We start from the raw sequence: 20433 nt of genomic DNA on the forward strand, positions 1-20433 counted from the left end.
CGTGTCTGCGTGTGTGTGTGTGCCTGCGTGTGCCTGCGTGTGTGTGTGTGTGTCTGCGTGTGTGTGTGTGCCTGCGTGTGCCTGCGTGTGTGTGTGTGTGTCTGCGTGTGTGCCTGCGTGTGTGTGTGCCTGTGTGCCTGCGTGTGTGTGTGTGCCTGCGTGTGTGTGCGTGTGCGCGCCTGTGTGTGTGTGTGCGTGCGTGTGTGTTACTTTGCGTGCGCCGTGTCCTTCATGGCGGCCTGCAGGGCGCTGGTGAGCTCCTCCTTCTCGCGCTGCAGGCACGACACCTCCTTCTCCAGGCCCTTGATGCCCTCCTGCACAGCGCACAACCACGCAGAGACAATGGTCACCCACGCAGAGACACTGGTCACCCACGCAGAGACAATGGTCACCCCACGCAGAGACACTGGTCACCCACGCAGAGACACGCAGAGACACTGGTCACCCACGCAGAGACACTGGTCACCCACGCAGAGACAATGGTCACCCCACGCAGAGACACTGGTCACCCACGCAGAGACACTGGTCACCCACGCAGAGACACTGGTCACCCCACGCAGAGACACTGGTCACCCACGCAGAGACAATGGTCACCCACGCAGAGACACTGGTCACCCACGCAGAGACACTGGTCACCCACGCAGAGACAATGGTCACCCACGCAGAGACAATGGTCACCCCACGCAGAGACACTGGTCACCCACGCAGAGACACTGGTCACCCACGCAGAGACACTGGTCACCCCACGCAGAGACACTGGTCACCCACGCAGAGACAATGGTCACCCCACGCAGAGGCAATGGTCACCCACGCAGAGACAATGGTCACCCACGCAGAGACACTGGTCACCCACGCAGAGACAATGGTCACCCACGCAGAGACAATGGTCACCCACGCAGAGACACTGGTCACCCACGCAGAGACAATGGTCACCCACGCAGAGACAATGGTCACCCCACGCAGAGACACTGGTCACCCACGCAGAGACACTGGTCACCCACGCAGAGACACTGGTCACCCCACGCAGAGACACTGGTCACCCACGCAGAGACAATGGTCACCCCACGCAGAGGCAATGGTCACCCACGCAGAGACAATGGTCACCCACGCAGAGACACTGGTCACCCACGCAGAGACACTGGTCACCCACGCAGAGACAATGGTCACCCCACGCAGAGACACTGGTCACCCACGCAGAGACACTGGTCACCCACGCAGAGACACTGGTCACCCCACGCAGAGACACTGGTCACCCACGCAGAGACAATGGTCACCCACGCAGAGACACTGGTCACCCACGCAGAGACACTGGTCACCCACGCAGAGACAATGGTCACCCACGCAGAGACAATGGTCACCCCACGCAGAGACACTGGTCACCCACGCAGAGACACTGGTCACCCACGCAGAGACACTGGTCACCCCACGCAGAGACACTGGTCACCCACGCAGAGACAATGGTCACCCCACGCAGAGGCAATGGTCACCCACGCAGAGACAATGGTCACCCACGCAGAGACACTGGTCACCCACGCAGAGACACTGGTCACCCACGCAGAGACAATGGTCACCCACGCAGAGACAATGGTCACCCACGCAGAGACACTGGTCACCCCACGCAGAGGCAATGGTCACCCACGCAGAGACAATGGTCACCCACGCAGAGACACTGGTCACCCACGCAGAGACAATGGTCACCCACGCAGAGACAATGGTCACCCACGCAGAGACAATGGTCACCCACGCAGAGACAATGGTCACCCCACGCAGAGACAATGGTCACCCACGCAGAGACACTGGTCACCCCACGCAGAGACAATGGTCACCCACGCAGAGACAATGGTCACCCACGCAGAGACACTGGTCACCCCACGCCCCCCGTGTAGCCTCAACACGCAGTTGGGGGCAAGTGCTGTTAGTAGCGAGTAGCAGCAGCAGTGTCTATGAAGGTAGACACAGACAAAGGTGCCCCGTGTAGCCTCTAGCAGGCTGTAGGGGCAAGTGCTGTCAGCGGCGAGTAGCAGCAGCAGCGACTATGAAGGTAGACACAGACAAAGGTCCCCCGTGTAGCCTCAACACATCGTGGGGGCAAGTGCTGTTTGCAGCAGCGACTATGAAGATAGACACAGACAAAGGTCCCCCGTGTAGCCTCTAGCAGGCTGTAGGGGCAAGTGCTGCTAGTAGCGAGTAGCAGCAGCAGCGCCTATGAAGGTAGACACAGACAAAGGTCCCCCGTGTAGCCTCAACACATCGTGGGGGCAAGTGCTGTTTGCAGCAGCGTCTACGAAGGTAGACACAGACAAAGGTCCCCCGTGTAGCCTCGACACGCAGTTGGGGGCAAGTGCTGTCAGCGGCGAGTAGCAGCAGCAGCAGCGCCTATGAAGGTAGACACAGACAAAGATCCCCCGTGTAGCCTCAACACGCAGTTGGGGGCAAGTGCTGTCAGCGGCGAATAGCAGCAGCAGCGACTATGAGGATAGACACAGACAAAGGTCCCCCGTGTAGCCTCTAGCAGGCTGTAGGGGCAAGTGCTGTTAGTAGCGAGTAGCAGCAGCAGCGTCTACGAAGGTAGACACAGACAAAGGTCCCCCGTGTAGCCTCGACACGCAGTTTGGGGGCAAGTGCTGTCAGCGGCGAATAGCAGCAGCAGCGTCTACGAAGGTAGACACAGACAAAGGTCCCCCGTGAAGCCTCAACACATCGTGGGGGCAAGTGCTGTTTGCAGCAGCGTCTACGAAGGTAGACACAGACAAAGGTCCCCCGTGAAGCCTCTAGCAGGCTGTAGGGGCAAGTGCTGTTAGTAGCGAGTAGCAGCAGCAGCGTCTATGAAGGTAGACACAGACAAAGGTCCCCCATGTAGCCTCTAGCAGGCTGCAGGGGCAAGTGCTGTTAGTAGCAGCAGCGCCTATGACGGTAGACACAGACAAAGGTCCCCCGTGTAGCCTCTAGCAGGCTGTAGGGGCAAGTGCTGTTAGTAGCGAGTAGCAGCAGCAGCGACTACGAAGGCAGACACAGACAAAGGTCCCCCGTGTAGCCTCAACACATCGTGGGGGCAAGTGCTGTTTGCAGCAGCGACTACGAAGATATACACAGACAAAGGTCCCCCGTGTAGCCTCAACACGCAGTTGGGGGGCAAGTGCTGTATTCGTGGTAGCGAGCAGCAGCACCAGCGACTATGAAAGCCCGGCACGGCGCTAACGAGGGGGTGGGTTGGCCGGCACCACGCGCCTCGGCCGCCTTTGTCTCCCCAGCGGCGACGTTTCAAACACGCCCACTCCGCCTCCTCCACTGCCTACCGTGTAAGCGGTGCTCAGCTCGTCCATCTTGCCGTCGTTCCGGGACGCGCCCCTCGCCAGCTGCTCCTTCATCTCGAGGGCGTGGTTGAGCTCCAGCAGCTCCCTGGTGAGCTGTGCCTGGCGCAGCGCGTGTCTCGCCGAGAACGACGAGTCGCTCAGACGCTCACCGCCGCCCTCACCGCCACCCTCACCGCCGCCCTCACCGCCACCCTCACCGCCACCCTCACCAGCAACGCACACCTGCGGGGGATCATGGGGCAGGGCGGGGGGGTAGAGACAGAGGCGTGTGTGTAGGACACTACTGGGCAGTGCCAGGCTAGGTGCACCTTGAGGCTACTGGGCAGTGCCAAGCTAGGTAAACCTTGAGGCTACTGGTGAGTGCCAGGCAAGGTGCACCTTGAAAGCTACTGGGTAGTGCTGGGCTAGGTGCACCTTGAGGCGACTGGGTAGTGCTGGGCTAGGTGCACCTTGAGGCTACTGGGCAGTGCCAAGCTAGGTGCACCTTGAGGCTACCGGGCAGTGCCGGGCTAGGTGCACTTTGAGGCTACTGGGTAGTGCTGGGCTAGGTGCACCTTGAGGCTACTGGGTAGTGCTGGGCTAGGTGCACCTTGAGGCTACCGGGCAGTGGCAGGCTAGGTGCACCTTGAGGCTACTGGGTAGTGCCAGGCAAGGTGCACCTTGAGGCTACTGGGCAGTGCCAGGCTAGGTGCAACTTGAGGCTACTGGGTAGTGCTGGGCTAGGTGCACCTTGAGGCTACTGGGCAGTGCTGGGCTAGGTGCACCTTGAAAGCTACTGGGCAGTGGCAGGCTAGGTGCACTTTGAGGCTACTGGGGCTGTGCCGGGCTAGGTGCACCTTGAGGCTACTGGGTAGTGCTGGGCTAGGTGCACCTTGAAAGCTACTGGGCAGTGGCAGGCTAGGTGCACCTTGAGGCTACTGGGCAGTGCCAAGCTAGGTAAACCTTGAGGCTACTGGTGAGTGCCAAGCTAGGTGCACCTTGAGGCTACTGGGCAGTGCCAAGCTAGGTGCAACTTGAGGCTACTGGGTAGTGCTGGGCTAGGTGCACCTTGAGGCTACTGGGCAGTGGCAGGCTAGGTGCACCTTGAGGCTACTGGGCAGTGCCAGGCTAGGTGCACCTTGAGGCTACTGGGGCCAGTGCCAGGCTAGGTGCACCTTGAGGCTACCGGGCAGTGCCGGGCTAGGTGCACATTGAGGCTACTGGGCAGTGGCAGGCTAGGTGCACCTTGAGGCTACTGGGTAGTGGCAGGCTAGGTGCACCTTGAGGCTACTGGGTAGTGCTGGGCTAGGTGCACCTTGAAAGCTACTGGGCAGTGGCAGGCTAGGTGCACCTTGAGGCTACTGGGTAGTGCTGGGCTAGGTGCATCTTGAGGCTACTGGGTAGTGCTGGGCTAGGTGCACCTTGAGGCTACTGGGCAGTGCCAAGCTAGGTAAACTTTGAGGCTACCGGGCAGTGCCAAGCTAGGTGCACCTTGAGGCTACTGGGCAGTGCCAAGCTAGGTGCACCTTGAGGCTACTGGGCAGTGCCAAGCTAGGTAAACCTTGAGGCTACCGGGCAGTGCCGGGCTAGGTGCACCTTGAGGCTACTGGGTAGTGCTGGGCTAGGTGCTCCTTGAGGCTACCGGGTAGTGCTGGGCTAGGTGCACCTTGAAAGCTACTGGGCAGTGGCAGGCTAGGTGCACCTTGAGGCTACTGGGCAGTGCCAAGCTAGGTAAACTTTGAGGCTACTGGTGAGTGCCAGGCAAGGTGTACCTTGAGGCTACTGGGCAGTGCCAGGCTAGGTGCAACTTGAGGCTACTGGGTAGTGCTGGGCTAGGTGCACCTTGAGGCTACTGGGTAGTGCTGGGCTAGGTGCACCTTGAGGCTACTGGTGAGTGCCAGGCTAGGTGCACCTTGAAAGCTACTGGGCAGTGCCAAGCTAGGTGCACCTTGAGGCTACTGGTGAGTGCCAGGCTAGGTGTACCTTGAGGCTACTGGGCAGTGCCAAGCTAGGTAAACCTTGAGGCTACTGGTGAGTGCCAGGCTAGGTGCACCTTGAGGCTACTGGCCAGTGCCAGGCTAGGTGCACCTTGAGGCTACTGGGGGCAGTGCCAGGCTAGGTGCACCTTGAGGCTACTGGGCAGTGCCAGGCTAGGTGCACCTTGAGGCTACTGGGCAGTGCCAGGCTAGGTGCACCTTGAGGCTACTAGGCAGTGCCAAGCTAGATGCACCTTGAGGCTACCGGGGCCAGTGCCAGGCTAGGTGCACCTTGAGGCTACTGGCCAGTGCCAGGCTAGGTGCACCTTGAGGCTACTGGGCAGTGCCGGGCTAGGTGCACCTTGAGGTTACCGGGCAGTGCCAGGCTAGGTGCACCTTGAGGCTACTGGGCAGTGCCAGGCAAGGTGCACCTTGAGGCTACTGGGCAGTGCCAAGCTAGGTAAACCTTGAGGCTACTGGGCAGTTGGAGGCAGTCGTCCCTCTAGCAATAGCGGAGGGCAACAGCCCTCTGGTATTGTAGTGCGTAGAAGTGTAATACAGAGTCGTGTAGTGTATAGTGTAGTGTGTATAGTGCATAGTGGTGTAGTGCATATTCATGTAGTGCATATCGGAGTCTTTACACACGCACGTTCGTGAGTTATACGGAATGTGGCCCAAACCCACACCATCCCACCCACCTCAGCTCACCCCGACTCCCTCACCAACCCCTACACCTCACCTCATGCCCACTCACCCCACCGCCACACCTCACCTCAGCTAACCTCCACTCCCCTCAGCCAACCCCCACACCTCACCCACCCCCACTCACCCCCACACCTCAACTCACCTCCACTCACCAACCCCAACTCACCTCACCCACCTCACCTCACCCCCACTCACCTCACCCCCCCCCTGGCCATACCACCCCGACCACCACTCACCTCATCGCCCGGGCTCCCTCCCTCTTTCCCCTCCGCATCCAGGGGGTCGAGACTTGACGTGTCCGTCTGTGACACGCACACGCAGGCACACGAGTGTGAACGCACAATCGCGTGAACACACAATCGTGTGAACGCACAACCGCGTGAACACAACACTCTTGTGGACTGACACAAGCAGCAGAGGGGCGAGGGGAGAAGAGGATGGGCAGCTGGATGGGAGCAGCCCGAGGAAGGAGGGAGGAGAGGGAGTGCGAGGAGGGAGTGAAGGAGTGAGGAGGAGGGGGGGAAGGAGTGAGGGAAGGAGTGAGAGGAGGGGGGGGAGGGAGGTGAGGGGGGGGGAGGGAGTGAGGTGGTGAGTTAGGGAAGGTTTGAGGGAGAGAGTGAGAGGAGGGAGTGGTGAGAGGAGTGAGGCAGGGAGAGGAGGGAGTGAGCGGGGGAGTGAGTGAGGCAGTGAGTGAGGGACAGGAGGGAGGGAGGGAGTGAGTGAGGCAGTGAGTGAGGGACAGGAGGGAGGGAAGGGAGTGAGTGAGGCGGTGAGTGAGGGACAGGAGGGAGGGAGGGAGGGAGTGAGCGGGGGAGTGAGTGAGGCAGTGAGTGAGGGACAGCAGGGAGGGAGGGAGTGAGTGAGGCAGTGAGTGAGGGACAGGAGGGAGGGAGGGAGGGAGTGAGCGGGGGAGTGAGTGAGGCAGTGAGTGAGGGACAGGAGGGAGGGAAGGGAGTGAGAGGAGAGAGGAAGGGAGGGAGTGAGTGAGAGAGTGAGGCAGTGAGGCAGTGAGTGAGGGACAGGAGGGAGGGAGTGAGTGAGAGGAGGGAGTGAGTGAGAGAGTGAGTGAGGCAGTGAGGCAGTGAGTGAGGGACAGGAGGGAGGGGGGAGTGGGGGAGTGAGTGGGAGAGTGAGCGAGGCAGTGAGAGAGTGGGGGAGTGAGTGAGAGAGTGAGGGACAGGAGGGAGGGAGTGAGTGAGAAAGTGGGTGGTGAGTAGGTGAGTGAGTGAGTGGGTGAGTGAGTGAGTGGGTGGGCGAGCGAGTGAGAGGGTGAGAGAGTGGGTGGTGAGTGGGTGGTGAGTGGGTGGGTGGGTGAGTGAGTGAGAGAGTGAGAGTGAGAGAGTGAGTGAGAGAGTGAGGCAGTGAGTGAGGCAGTGAGTGAGGGCCAGGAGCGAGGGGGGAGGCAGGGCAGTGAGAGGAGGGAGGGAGGGAGGAGGAGGAGGAGGCGGTACCTCGAGCTCATTGATGAGCTCCTGGAGACTCTGGAGCAGCTCCAGCTGCTGCCTGAGTCCCCCCTCGTCTCCCTGCGAGTCTACAAGGGACATGATGTCCAGCCGACACCTGTGTGGTGGAGGGGAGGGGAACAGCTAGGCGTGTGCCAACACCCCGCGCTCCCAATGCTGAACACTTCACTATCCACAACACGATTATGTACTACACTTCAGATTAAGATACACTCACTACACTATTATACACTACACTAAGACACACTACACTAACCACTACACTATTATATATTACACTAAGGTACACTACACTAAACCACTACACAATTATATATTACACTAAGGTACACTACACTAACCACTACACTATTATATACTACACTAAGATACACTACACTAACCACTACACTATTATATACTACACTAACCACTACACTAAGATACACTAACCACTACACTATTATATATTACACTAAGATACACTACACTAACCACTACACTATTATATACTACACTAAGATACACTACACTAAACCACTACACTATTAAATATTACACTAAGATACACTACACTATTATATACTACACTACAATACACTATCCAATTCACTAATATATACTACACTACAATACACTATCCACTACACTATTATATACTACACTAAGGTACACTACACTATTATATTCTACACTAAGATACACTACACTATCCACTACACTATTATATACTACAACAAGATACACTACACTATCCACTACACTATTATATACTACACTAAGATACGCTATCCACTACACCATTAAATACTACACTAAGATACACTGCACTATGATCCACTACGCTACAATACACTATCCACTACACTATTATATACTACACTAAGATACACTGCACTAACCACTACACTATTATATATTACACTAAGATACACTACACTAACCACTACACTATTATATATTACACTAAGGTACACTACACTAACCACTACACTATGATCCACTACGCTACAATGCACTAACCACTACACTATTATATATTACACTAAGATACACTACACTAACCACTACACTATTATACACTACACTAAGATACACTACACTAAACCACTACACTAAGATACACTACACTAACCACTACACTATTATACACTACACTAAGATACACTATTATACACTACACTAACCACTACACTATTATACACTACACTAAGATACACTACACTAACCACTACACTATTATATACTACACTAAGATACACTACACTAACCACTACACTATTATACACTACACTAAGATACACTACACTATCCACTACACTATTATATATTACACTATACACTACACTATGATCCACTATGCTACAATACACTATCCACTACACTATTATATACTACACTAAGATACACTACACTAACCACTACACTATTATACACTACACTAACCACTACACTATTATATACTACACTACGCTACAATACACTAACCACTACACTATTATACACTACACTAAGATACACTACACTAACCACTACACTATTATACACTACACTAAGATACACTACACTATCCACTACACTATTATACACTACACTAACCACTACACTATTATACACTACACTAAGATACACTACACTAACCACTACACTATTATACACTACACTATACACTACACTATTATACACTACACTAAGATACACTACACTAACCACTACACTATTATACACTACACTAACCACTACACTATTATACACTACACTATCCACTACACTATTATACACTACACTAAGATACACTACACTAACCACTACACTAAGATACACTACACTAACCACTACACTATTATACACTACACTAAGATACACTACACTAAGATACACTACACTAACCACTACACTAACATACACTACACTAACCACTACACTATTATACACTACACTAAGATACACTACACTAACCACTACACTATTATACACTACACTATTATACACTACACTATTATACACTACACTAACCACTACACTATTATACACTACACTATTATACACTACACTATTATACACTACACTAAGATACACTACACTATCATACACTACACTACCCACTACACTATTGTTACACGACACGATTGTGCACCACGATAGACGACACCGCCACACACCGCCGAGACTCAACACTGCCCGGAGACTCAACACGTCGATACGCAGCGACGTGTTGAGTTGGTGCAGGGACCTGGCCATAGTTCACGCGCGGGCTGCCCGCAGAACGGCCGACTCACGCTTTGTGATCCTTCAGCTCGGCGAAGCGCGTCAATAACTTCTCACGCTCCATCTCCGTCTGCACACGGTCGCGCGAGAACCCACCCAGGCACGCACCCGAGCCTTCAGCCTTCGAGCGGAGCGTTGGGGCAAGTGGAGTCGAGCGAGCAGCACACGAGCTCACCCTCGCACACACACGCTCGCTCACTGTCTCACACACGCTCGCTGTCTCATACACACACACACGCTCACACGAGCTCACCCTCACACACACATGCTCGCTCACTGTCTCACACACACACACACGCGCTCAACCTCACACACACCCTCACTGTCACACACACACTGTCACACACACACTGTCACACACACACTGTCACACACACACTGTCACACACACACTGTCACACACACGCTCACCCTCACACACCCACCTTCACACACACACGCGCTCACCCTCACACACACACACACACACGCGCTCACCCTCACACACACACGCTCACACGCTCACCCTCGCTCACTGTCTCTCACACACACACACACGCTCACACGCTCACCCTCACACACCCTCACTGTCACACACACACTGTCACACATACGCTCACCCTCACACACCCACCTTCACACACACACGCGCTCACCCTCACACACACACACACACGCGCTCACCCTCACACACACTCCCTCACACACACACACACGCTCACCCTCACACACACAGGCGTTCACCCTCACTCTCTCACACGCTCAGTCACACACACACACACACACGCTCAGTCACACACACACACACGCTCAGTCACACACACACACACACTCTCTCACACACACATACTCTCACACACACACACACGCTCACCCTCACGGTCACAGACACACTCACCCTCTCTCTTTCGCTCACCCTCAAAACACTCACCCCCTCAATTTATCTCTCACTTTCTCTCTCACACGCTCACCCTCTCTCTCACTCACCCTCTCTCTCTCATACATGCTCACCCTCACACACACTCACCAAGATGACCTTCCCACACTCTCACCCACTCACCAATGCCACTCGCCAGCATGACCTCACACTCACCCACTCACCACCACCACCACTCACCAGGATGACCTTCTCACACACTCACCACTCACCCGCTCACCACCACTCACCAGGATGACCTCACTCTGACCCACTCACCACCGCCGCCACTCACCAGGATGACCTTCTCACCCACTCACCACTAACCACCACTCACCAGGATGACCTTTTCACCCACTCACCACTCACACGCTCACCACCACCGCCACTCACCAGGATGATCTCACTCTCACCCACTCACCACCACTGCCACTCACCAGGATGACCTTCTCACCCACTCACCAGGATGACCTCACTCTGATCCACTCACCACACTCGCACGCCCACCACCACTCACCAGGATGGCCTTCTCATTCTCACTCACTCACCACCGCTGCCACTCACCAGGATGACCTCATACTCACTCACCCACTCACCACCACCACCACTCAACAGGATGACCTCACTCTGATCCACTCGCCACACTCGCACGCTCACCACCACTCACCAGGATGACCTTCTCATACACTCACCACTCACCCACTCACCAGGATGACCTCACTCGGACCCACTCACCACTCACCAGGATGACCTCACTCGGACCCACTCACCACCACCGCCACTCACCAGGATGACCTCACTCTCACCCACTCACCACCACTCACCAGGATGACCCACTCACCACTTACCACCGCCGCCACTCACCAGGATGACCTTCTCACCCACTCACACGCTCACCACCACCGCCAGTCACCAGCATGACCTCATACTCACTCACCCATTCACCACCACCACCACCACTCACCAGGATGACCTAACTCTCACCCACTCACCACTAACATGCTCACCACCGCCGCCACTCACCAGGATGACCTTCTCACCCACTCACCACCACTCACCAGGATGACCTCACTCTGACCCACTCACCACTCACCGCCACCACCACTCACCAGGATGACCTCACTCTGACCCACTCACCACTCACCGCCACCACCACTCACCAGGATGACCTCACTCTCACCCACTCACCAGGATGACCTTCTCACCCACTCACCACTCACCAGGATGACCTTCTCACACTCTCACCACTCACCAGGATGACCTTCTCACCCACTCACCACTCACCAGGATGACCTTCTCACACTCTCACCACTCACCAGGATGACCCTCTCACCCACTCACCCACTCACCACTCACCGCAACCACCACCACCACTCACCAGGATGACCTTCTCACCCACTCACCACCACTCACCAGGATGACCTCACTCTGACCCACTCACCACCACCACCACTCACCAGGATGACCTCACTCTCACCCACTCACCACCACCACCCACCAGGATGACCTCACTCTCACCCACTCACCACTCACCACCGCCGCCACTCACCAGGATGACCTTCTCACCCACTCACCACTCACCAGGATGACCTTCTCACACTCTCACCACTCACCAGGATGACCTTCTCACACTCTCACCACTCACCAGGATGACCTTCTCACCCACTCACCACCACTCACCAGGATGACCTTCTCACCCACTCACCACCACACACCAGGATGACCTCACTCTCACCCACTCACCCACTCACCACCACCACCACTCACCAGGATGACCTTCTCACACAGGTGCGCCGTGTGATCCACGGCCACCTGTAGCTCCTTGGTCAGCTGCTGATTGGCCTCGTGCAGGCTGCGGTTGCGCTCCAGCACCGACTGCACGCTGGTGGACTGCCCCTCGCTGCCGCTGGCACCGCCACGGGGGAGGGGTGGGGTACGGTGAGAACAATCTTTATTATTCATACCGCAGGAGCTCTTCGTCAAAGATGTCCGGTAGAGAGATACATAGAGACCCATAGGGATACATAGAGACACACAGAGACACGCAGAGACCCATAGATAGACAGACCCATAGAGACCCATAAAAACCCATAGAGATACATAGAGACCCATAGAGACCCATAGAGATACATAGAGACACACAGAGACCCAGAGACACATAGAGACACAGACACATAGAGACACACAGAGACCCATAGATACACAGAGACACACAGAGACCCATAGAAACACAGAGACACACAGAGACAGAGACACATAGAGACACACAGAGACCCATAGATACACAGAGACACGCAGAGACCCATAGAGACAGACACAGAGACACACAGAGACAGAGACATAGAGACACACAGAGACCCATAGATACACAGAGACACACAGAGACCCATAGAGACAGACACATAGAGACACACAGAGACCCATAAAAACCCATAGAGATACATAGAGACCCATAGAGACCCATAGGGATACATAGAGACACACAGAGACACGCAGAGACCCATAGATACACAGAGACACAGACCCATAGAGACACATAGAGACCCATAGAGACACAGACACATAGAGACACACAGAGACCCATAAAGACCCATAGAGACCCATAGAGACCCATAGGGATACATAGAGACACACAGAGACACGCAGAGACCCATAGATACACAGAGACACACAGAGACACATAGAGACACACAGAGACCCATAGATACACAGAGACACACAGAGACCCATAGATACACAGAGACACACAGAGACCCATAGAGACAGACACAGAGACACACAGAGACCCATAAAAACCCATAGAGATACATAGAGACCCATAGAGACCCATAGAGATACATAGAGACACACAGAGACACGCAGAGACCCATAGAGACACAGACACATAGAGACCCATAGAGATACATAAAGACCCATAGAGATACATAGAGACCCATAGAGATACAGAGACACACAGGGACCCATAGAGGCCCATAGAGACACAGACACATAGAGACACACAGAGACCCATAGATACACACAGAGACCCATAAAGACCCATAGATACATAGAGACACACAGAGACCCATAGAGACACAGACACATAGAGACACACAGAGACCCATAGAGATACATAGAGACCCATAGAGACCCATACAGATACAGAGACACACAGGGACCCATAGAGACCCATAGAGACACACAGAGACCCATACATACACAGAGACCCATAAAGACCCATAGATACAGAGACACACAGAGATCCATAGAGACACACAGAGACACATAGATACAGAGACACATAGAGACCTATCAATACCCATAGAGACACACAGAGACCCATAAAGACACAGAGACACGTAGATACAGAGACACACAGAGACCCATAAAGACACAGATACATAGAGACACACAGAGACCAATAAATACCCGTAGAGATGCATAGCAACACAAAGAGACCCGTAGAGATGCACACAGACAATCACCACTGGTGGCGGCGGTGGTGGTGGTGGCCGTGAGCGGTAAATCGAACTCGCTAACCACTCCCCCACCGCTCCTCCCCCTCCACCACCACCGCCACCACCGCCACCACCACCACCCAACGTGGTGAACGGCGGCTCTGGATCCAGTTGTCTCTGCGTAAGCGAGCGAGCGTGCATGGGGGAGGGTGGGGTTGGGTGGTGCGCGCGAGAGACCCACCCCTGCATCGTGGCGATCCCTCCGCCCCGTGCCTGCAACAGCTGCACCTGCAGCTGTTGCACCTGCAACAGAGAAACGCAAAACTCTCGGTCGGCAACAACGACGACGACAACAACAACAACAACTTTGATTGAAAGCTTTCGTGACTGCAGTAATTCATATTCTTAGTTTTTTTCGGTAAAGTCACCACGTTGAAGGGAAACAACAAAATAATAAAATATATATATAAAACAATAAAAAAATTCTCACGACGTTTCGACCATAACTCAGACGGTCGTCTTCAGGTGTGTTGGTTCGCATAAATTAATTTTTAAACGGCGCATTTATTTATTTATAAAAATAAATTTATGCGAACCAACACACCTGAAGACGACCGTTTGAGTTATGGTCGAAACGTCGTGAGAATTTTTTATTGTTTAATATATATTTTGTTATTATTTTGTTGTTTCTCTTCAACGTGGTGACTTTACCGAAAAAACTAAGAATATAACAACAACAACGTTCACAAATCTGGCCGTCGCCTGACGAAGCCGGCTGCAATCAGCGGCGAAACGTCACGGTACTCAGATTGTAAATGTTGTGGCTTGGCTCTCCAACACACAACCGGTGTAGTGCTGTACTAGTATACTACACTATACACTACATTATACACTACATTAAACACTACACTATACACTAGTGCTGTACTAGTATACTACACTATACACTACACTATACACTACACTATACACTAGTGCTGTACTAGTATACTACACTATACACTACACTACACACTAGTGCTCTACTAGTATGCTAGACGATACACTACACTACACACTAGTGCTGTACTAGTACACTACACTATACACTACACACTGGTGCTGTACTAGTATACTACACTATACACTACACACTAGTGCTGTACTAGTATACTACACTATACACTACATTATACACTAGTGCTGTACTAGTATACTACACTATACACTACACGATACACTAGTGCTGTACTAGTATACTACACTATACACTACACGATACACTAGTGCTGTACTAGTATACTACACTATATACTACACTATACTATACACTACACTATACACTACACACTACACTAGTGCTGTACCAGTAACGAATTTGCACATCCTGTTTACGTGACAAACCTCACCAATTGGCTCTACTTTGGGTATGCTTTTTGAGGTGTTGTGAGATTGCTCTTCTGCCGTTTGTTCTGCCGCGAGAAATTGCCCTAACTGAACGTGAAATTGACCCAACTTGCTGAACGTACAAATAGACGAACACCAATTTCATATTGTAAAAAAAAACAGAAGTGACAGTATAAATGTACCGCATGCCGCACTCACAACCCCAATCTCGAAGACTCTGCATCAGGGGACAGGGCGGGTGGGGTGGTGACGTAGGGACACTCGCTACGGCCTCTCGTTTCAACGACCGTGTGATTTGTGACGATCGCCCCACCGGAACCTGATGCAGCCTTCAGCTTGGGTTCGCCCCGGCGAACAGCCGAATTACGCACGGCACCTTTCACTATACACTACACTATACACTAATGCTGTACTAGTACACTACACTATACACTACACTATACACTAGTGTTGTACTATACTACACTATACACTAGTGCTGTACTAGTACACTACACTATACACTACACTATACACTAGTGTTGTACTATACTACACTATACACTAGTGCTGTACTAGTACACTACACTATACACTAGTGCTGTACTAGTACACTACACTATACACTACACTATACACTAGTGCTGTACTAGTACACTACACTATACACTAGTGATGTACTAGTACACTACACTATACACTAGTGATGTACTAGTACACTACACTATACACTAGTGATGTACTAGTACACTACACTATACACTAGTGCTGTACTAGTACACTACACTATACTATACACTACACTATACACTAGTGATGTACTAGTACACTACACTATACACTACACTATACACTACACTATACACTAGTGCTGTACTAGTACACTACACTATACACTACACTGGTGCTGTACTAGTATACTACACTATACACTACACTATACATTAGTGCTGTACTAGTACACTACACTATACACTACACTATACACTAGTGTTGTACTATACTACACTATACACTAGTGCTGTACTAGTACACTACACTATACACTAGTGATGTACTAGTACACTACACTATACACTAGTGCTGTACTAGTACACTACACTATACACTACACTAGTGTTGTACTATACTACACTATACACTAGTGCTGTACTAGTACACTACACTATACACTACACTATACACTAGTGTTGTACTATACTACACTATACACTAGTGCTGTACTAGTACACTACACTATACACTACATTACACACTGGTGCTGTACTAGTATACTACACTATACACTACACTATACACTACATTACACACTGGTGCTGTACTAGTATACTACACTATACACTACATTACACACTGGTGCTGTACTGGTATACTACACTATACACTACACTATACACTACATTACACTGGTGCTGTACTAGTATACTACACTATACACTACACTATACACTACACTATACACTAGTGTTGTACTATACTACACTATACACTAGTGCTGTACTAGTACACTACACTATACACTACATTACACACTGGTGCTGTACTAGTATACTACACTATATACTACACTATACACTAGTGCTGTACTAGTACACTACACTATACACTACATTACACACTGGTGCTGTACTAGTATACTACACTATACACTACATTACACACTGGTGCTGTACTAGTATACTACACTATACACTACACTATACACTACACTACACTACACACTGGTGCTGTACTAGTATACTACACTATACACTACACTATACTATACACTAGTGCTGTACTAGTACACTACACTATACTATACACTAGTGCTGTACTAGTACACTACACTATACACTACACTACACACTGGTGCTGTACTAGTACACTACACTATACACTACATTACACACTGGTGCTGTACTAGTATACTACACTATACACTACATTACACACTGGTGCTGTACTAGTACACTACACTATACACTACATTACACACTGGTGCTGTACTAGTACACTACACTATACACTACATTACACACTGGTGCTGTACTAGTACACTACACTATACACTACACTATACACTAGTGTTGTACTATACTACACTATACACTAGTGCTGTACTAGTACACTACACTATACACTAGTGCTGTACTAGTACACTACACTATACACTACACTAAACACTAGTGCTGTACTAGTACACTACACTATACACTACACTATAAACTCGTGCTGTACTAGTACACTACACTATACACTACATTACACACTGGTGCTGTACTAGTACACTACACTATACACTACACTACACACTGGTGCTGTACTAGTATACTACACTATACACACTATACTATACACTAGTGCTGTACTAGTACACTACACTATACTATACACTAGTGCTGTACTAGTACACTACACTATACACTGGTGCTGTACTAGTACACTACACTATACACTACATTACACACTGGTGCTGTACTAGTATACTACACTATACACTACATTACACACTGGTGCTGTACTAGTATACTATACTATACACTACACTATACACAAGTGCTGTACTAGTATACTACACTATACACTAGTGCTGTACTAGTACAGTACACTATACACTACACTACACACTGGTGCTGTACTAGTACACTACACTATACACTACACTATACACTAGTGCTGTACTAGTACACTACACTATACACTACATTACACACTGGTGCTGTACTAGTATACTACACTATACACTACACTATACACTACATTACACACTGGTGCTGTACTAGTATACTACACTATACACTACACTATACACTAGTGCTGTACTAGTACACTACACTATACACTAGTGCTGTACTAGTACACTACACTATACACTAGTGCTGTACTAGTACACTACACTATACACTACATTACACACTGGTGCTGTACTAGTACACTACACTATACACTACACTATACACTACATTACACACTGGTGCTGTACTAGTATACTACACTATACACTACACTATACACTACATTACACACTGGTGCTGTACTAGTATACTACACTATACACTACACTATACACTACACTAGTGCTGTACTAGTACACTACACTATACACTACACTGTGCACTACATTACACACTGGTGCTGTACTAGTACACTACACTATACACTACATTACACACTGGTGCTGTACTAGTATACTACACTATACACTACACTATACACTACACTAGTGCTGTACTAGTACACTACACTATACACTATGCAGCCTTCAGCTCGGGTTCGCCCCGGCGAACAGCCGAATTGTGCACGCCACCTTTCTCGCCCCCCGGATCGCACCGCGGGAATTTTTCATCTTTTGACTTCCCGGGTCGTTCAACGCGCGCGCGCGGTATTCTCATCGAGCTTATCGCGACGTCGTGTACGACGTAGCGTACGTAAGGGGAAGGGGCCGGCCGGAATCTCTGTCTGCGTCTCTGGTGTCGGGAGGTAACCCCCCGCCCGCCCCCAACCTGTTTCCGCAGCATCTGCAGCTCGGCCGTGCTGGGGTCCCGGTTCACCACCGGCTTGTTCTTTATCTTGCGCGCGCGGTCAGCGTAACGCAACGTGTTCAGCGTCTCCTCCAGGTTGGAGTCGGCCGGGCTCACACAGGCCACCATGAGGGTGAGGCTGTTCCCTCCCAGAGAGTCTGGGGAGATAGAGACAGGGATGGAGAGAGACGGGGAGAGAGACACACACGCAGGTCACCATGAGGGTGAGGCTGCTACCTCCCAGAGAGTCTGGAGAGAGACAGGGACGGAGAGAGACGGGGAGACACACGCAGGTCACCATGAGGGTGACGCTGTTCCCTCCCAGAGAGTCTGGAGAGATACAGGGATGGAGAGAGACGGGGAGAGACACACACACAGGTCACCATGAGGGTGAGGCTGTTTCCCTCCCAGAGAGTCTGGAGAGATACAGGGATGGAGAGAGACGGGGAGAGACACACACACAGGTCACCATGAGGGTGAGGCTGTTTCCCTCTCAGAAAGTCTGGAGAGATACAGGGATGGAGAGAGACGGGGAGAGACACACACACAGGTCACCATGAGGGTGAGGCTGTTCCCTCCCAGAGAGTCTGGAGAGAGACAGGGATGGAGAGAGACGGAGAGAGACACACGCAGGTCACCATGAGGGTGAGGCTGTTTCGCTCCCAGAGAGTCTGGAGAGAGAGCGAGAGACAGGGACGGAGAGAGACACACACACGCAGGTCACTATGAGGGCGGTAGAGAGACGGGGAGAGAAAGCTTGGGAAAGAGAGATTGAGAGAGACGTACGTGAGATGACTGACACGAGCGTGACACATGCATGGCACGAGCGTGACACGTGTGTGCATCTTGCGTGCATAGTGTGTGTGCATCTTGCGTGTGCATCTCCCTCCCTCGTGCATCTCCCTCCCTCGTGCATCTCCCTCCCTCGCGCATCTCCCTCCCTCCCTCATCTCCCTCCCTCCCTCGTGCATCTCCCTCCCTCGTGCATCTCCCTCCCTCGTGCATCTCCCTCCCTCGTGCATCTCCCTCCCTCGTGCATCTTGCGTGTGCATCTCCCTCCCTCGTGCATCTCCCTCCCTCCCTCGTGCATCTCCCTCCCTCGTGCATCTCCCTCCCTCCCTCGTGCATCTCCCTCCCTCGTGCATCTCCCTCCCTCCCTCATCTCCCTCCCTCCCTCGTGCATCTCCCTCCCTCCCTCGTGCATCTCCCTCCCTCGTGCATCTCCCTCCCTCGTGCATCTCCCTCCCTCGTGCATCTCCCTCCCTCGTGCATCTCCCTCCCTCCCTCGTGCATCTCCCTCCCTCGTGCATCTCCCTCGTGCATCTCCCTCCCTCGTGCATCTCCCTCCCTCGTGCATCTCCCTCCCTCGTGCATCTCCCTCCCTCGTGCATCTCCCTCCCTCGTGCATCTCCCTCCCTCGTGCATCTCCCTCCCTCGTGCATCTCCCTCCCTCCCTCATCTCCCTCCCTCGTGCATCTCCCTCCCTCGTGCATCTCCCTCCCTCGTGCATCTCCCTCCCTCGTGCATCTCCCTCCCTCGTGCATCTCCC

General features: G+C 52.0%; 1 protein-coding gene across 2 annotated transcripts in view; it reads right to left on the bottom strand.

The window, feature by feature from the left end:
• LOC116938028 (chromosome-associated kinesin KIF4A-like) overlaps positions 1-19058 on the bottom strand; it is a 92973-nt gene extending 73915 nt beyond the window's left edge. Inside the window, exons 1-8 of one of the 2 annotated variants that reach the window (XM_076056590.1) lie at positions 18867-19058; positions 14258-14319; positions 12347-12485; positions 9696-9754; positions 7426-7534; positions 6211-6276; positions 3297-3536; positions 211-314 (exon numbers count right to left, since the gene is read on the bottom strand). In XM_076056590.1, the coding sequence (XP_075912705.1) occupies positions 211-314; positions 3297-3536; positions 6211-6276; positions 7426-7534; positions 9696-9754; positions 12347-12485; positions 14258-14319; positions 18867-19013 (926 nt within the window). In that variant the 5' untranslated portion in view covers positions 19014-19058. Of the gene's footprint in view, positions 1-210; positions 315-3296; positions 3537-6210; positions 6277-7425; positions 7535-9695; positions 9755-10780; positions 11157-12346; positions 12486-14257; positions 14320-18866 lie in introns of those variants that run through there. The other variant, XM_076056591.1, reaches the window with a different exon arrangement.
• Positions 19059-20433: the final 1375 nt, after the last annotated feature.

The sequence above is a fragment of the Petromyzon marinus genome, chromosome 76, assembly GCF_048934315.1.
Source record: "Petromyzon marinus isolate PM22_M1 ecotype Great Lakes invasive population chromosome 76, UKy_Petmar_22M1.pri1.0, whole genome shotgun sequence".
Taxonomy (NCBI): domain Eukaryota; kingdom Metazoa; phylum Chordata; class Hyperoartia; order Petromyzontiformes; family Petromyzontidae; genus Petromyzon; species Petromyzon marinus.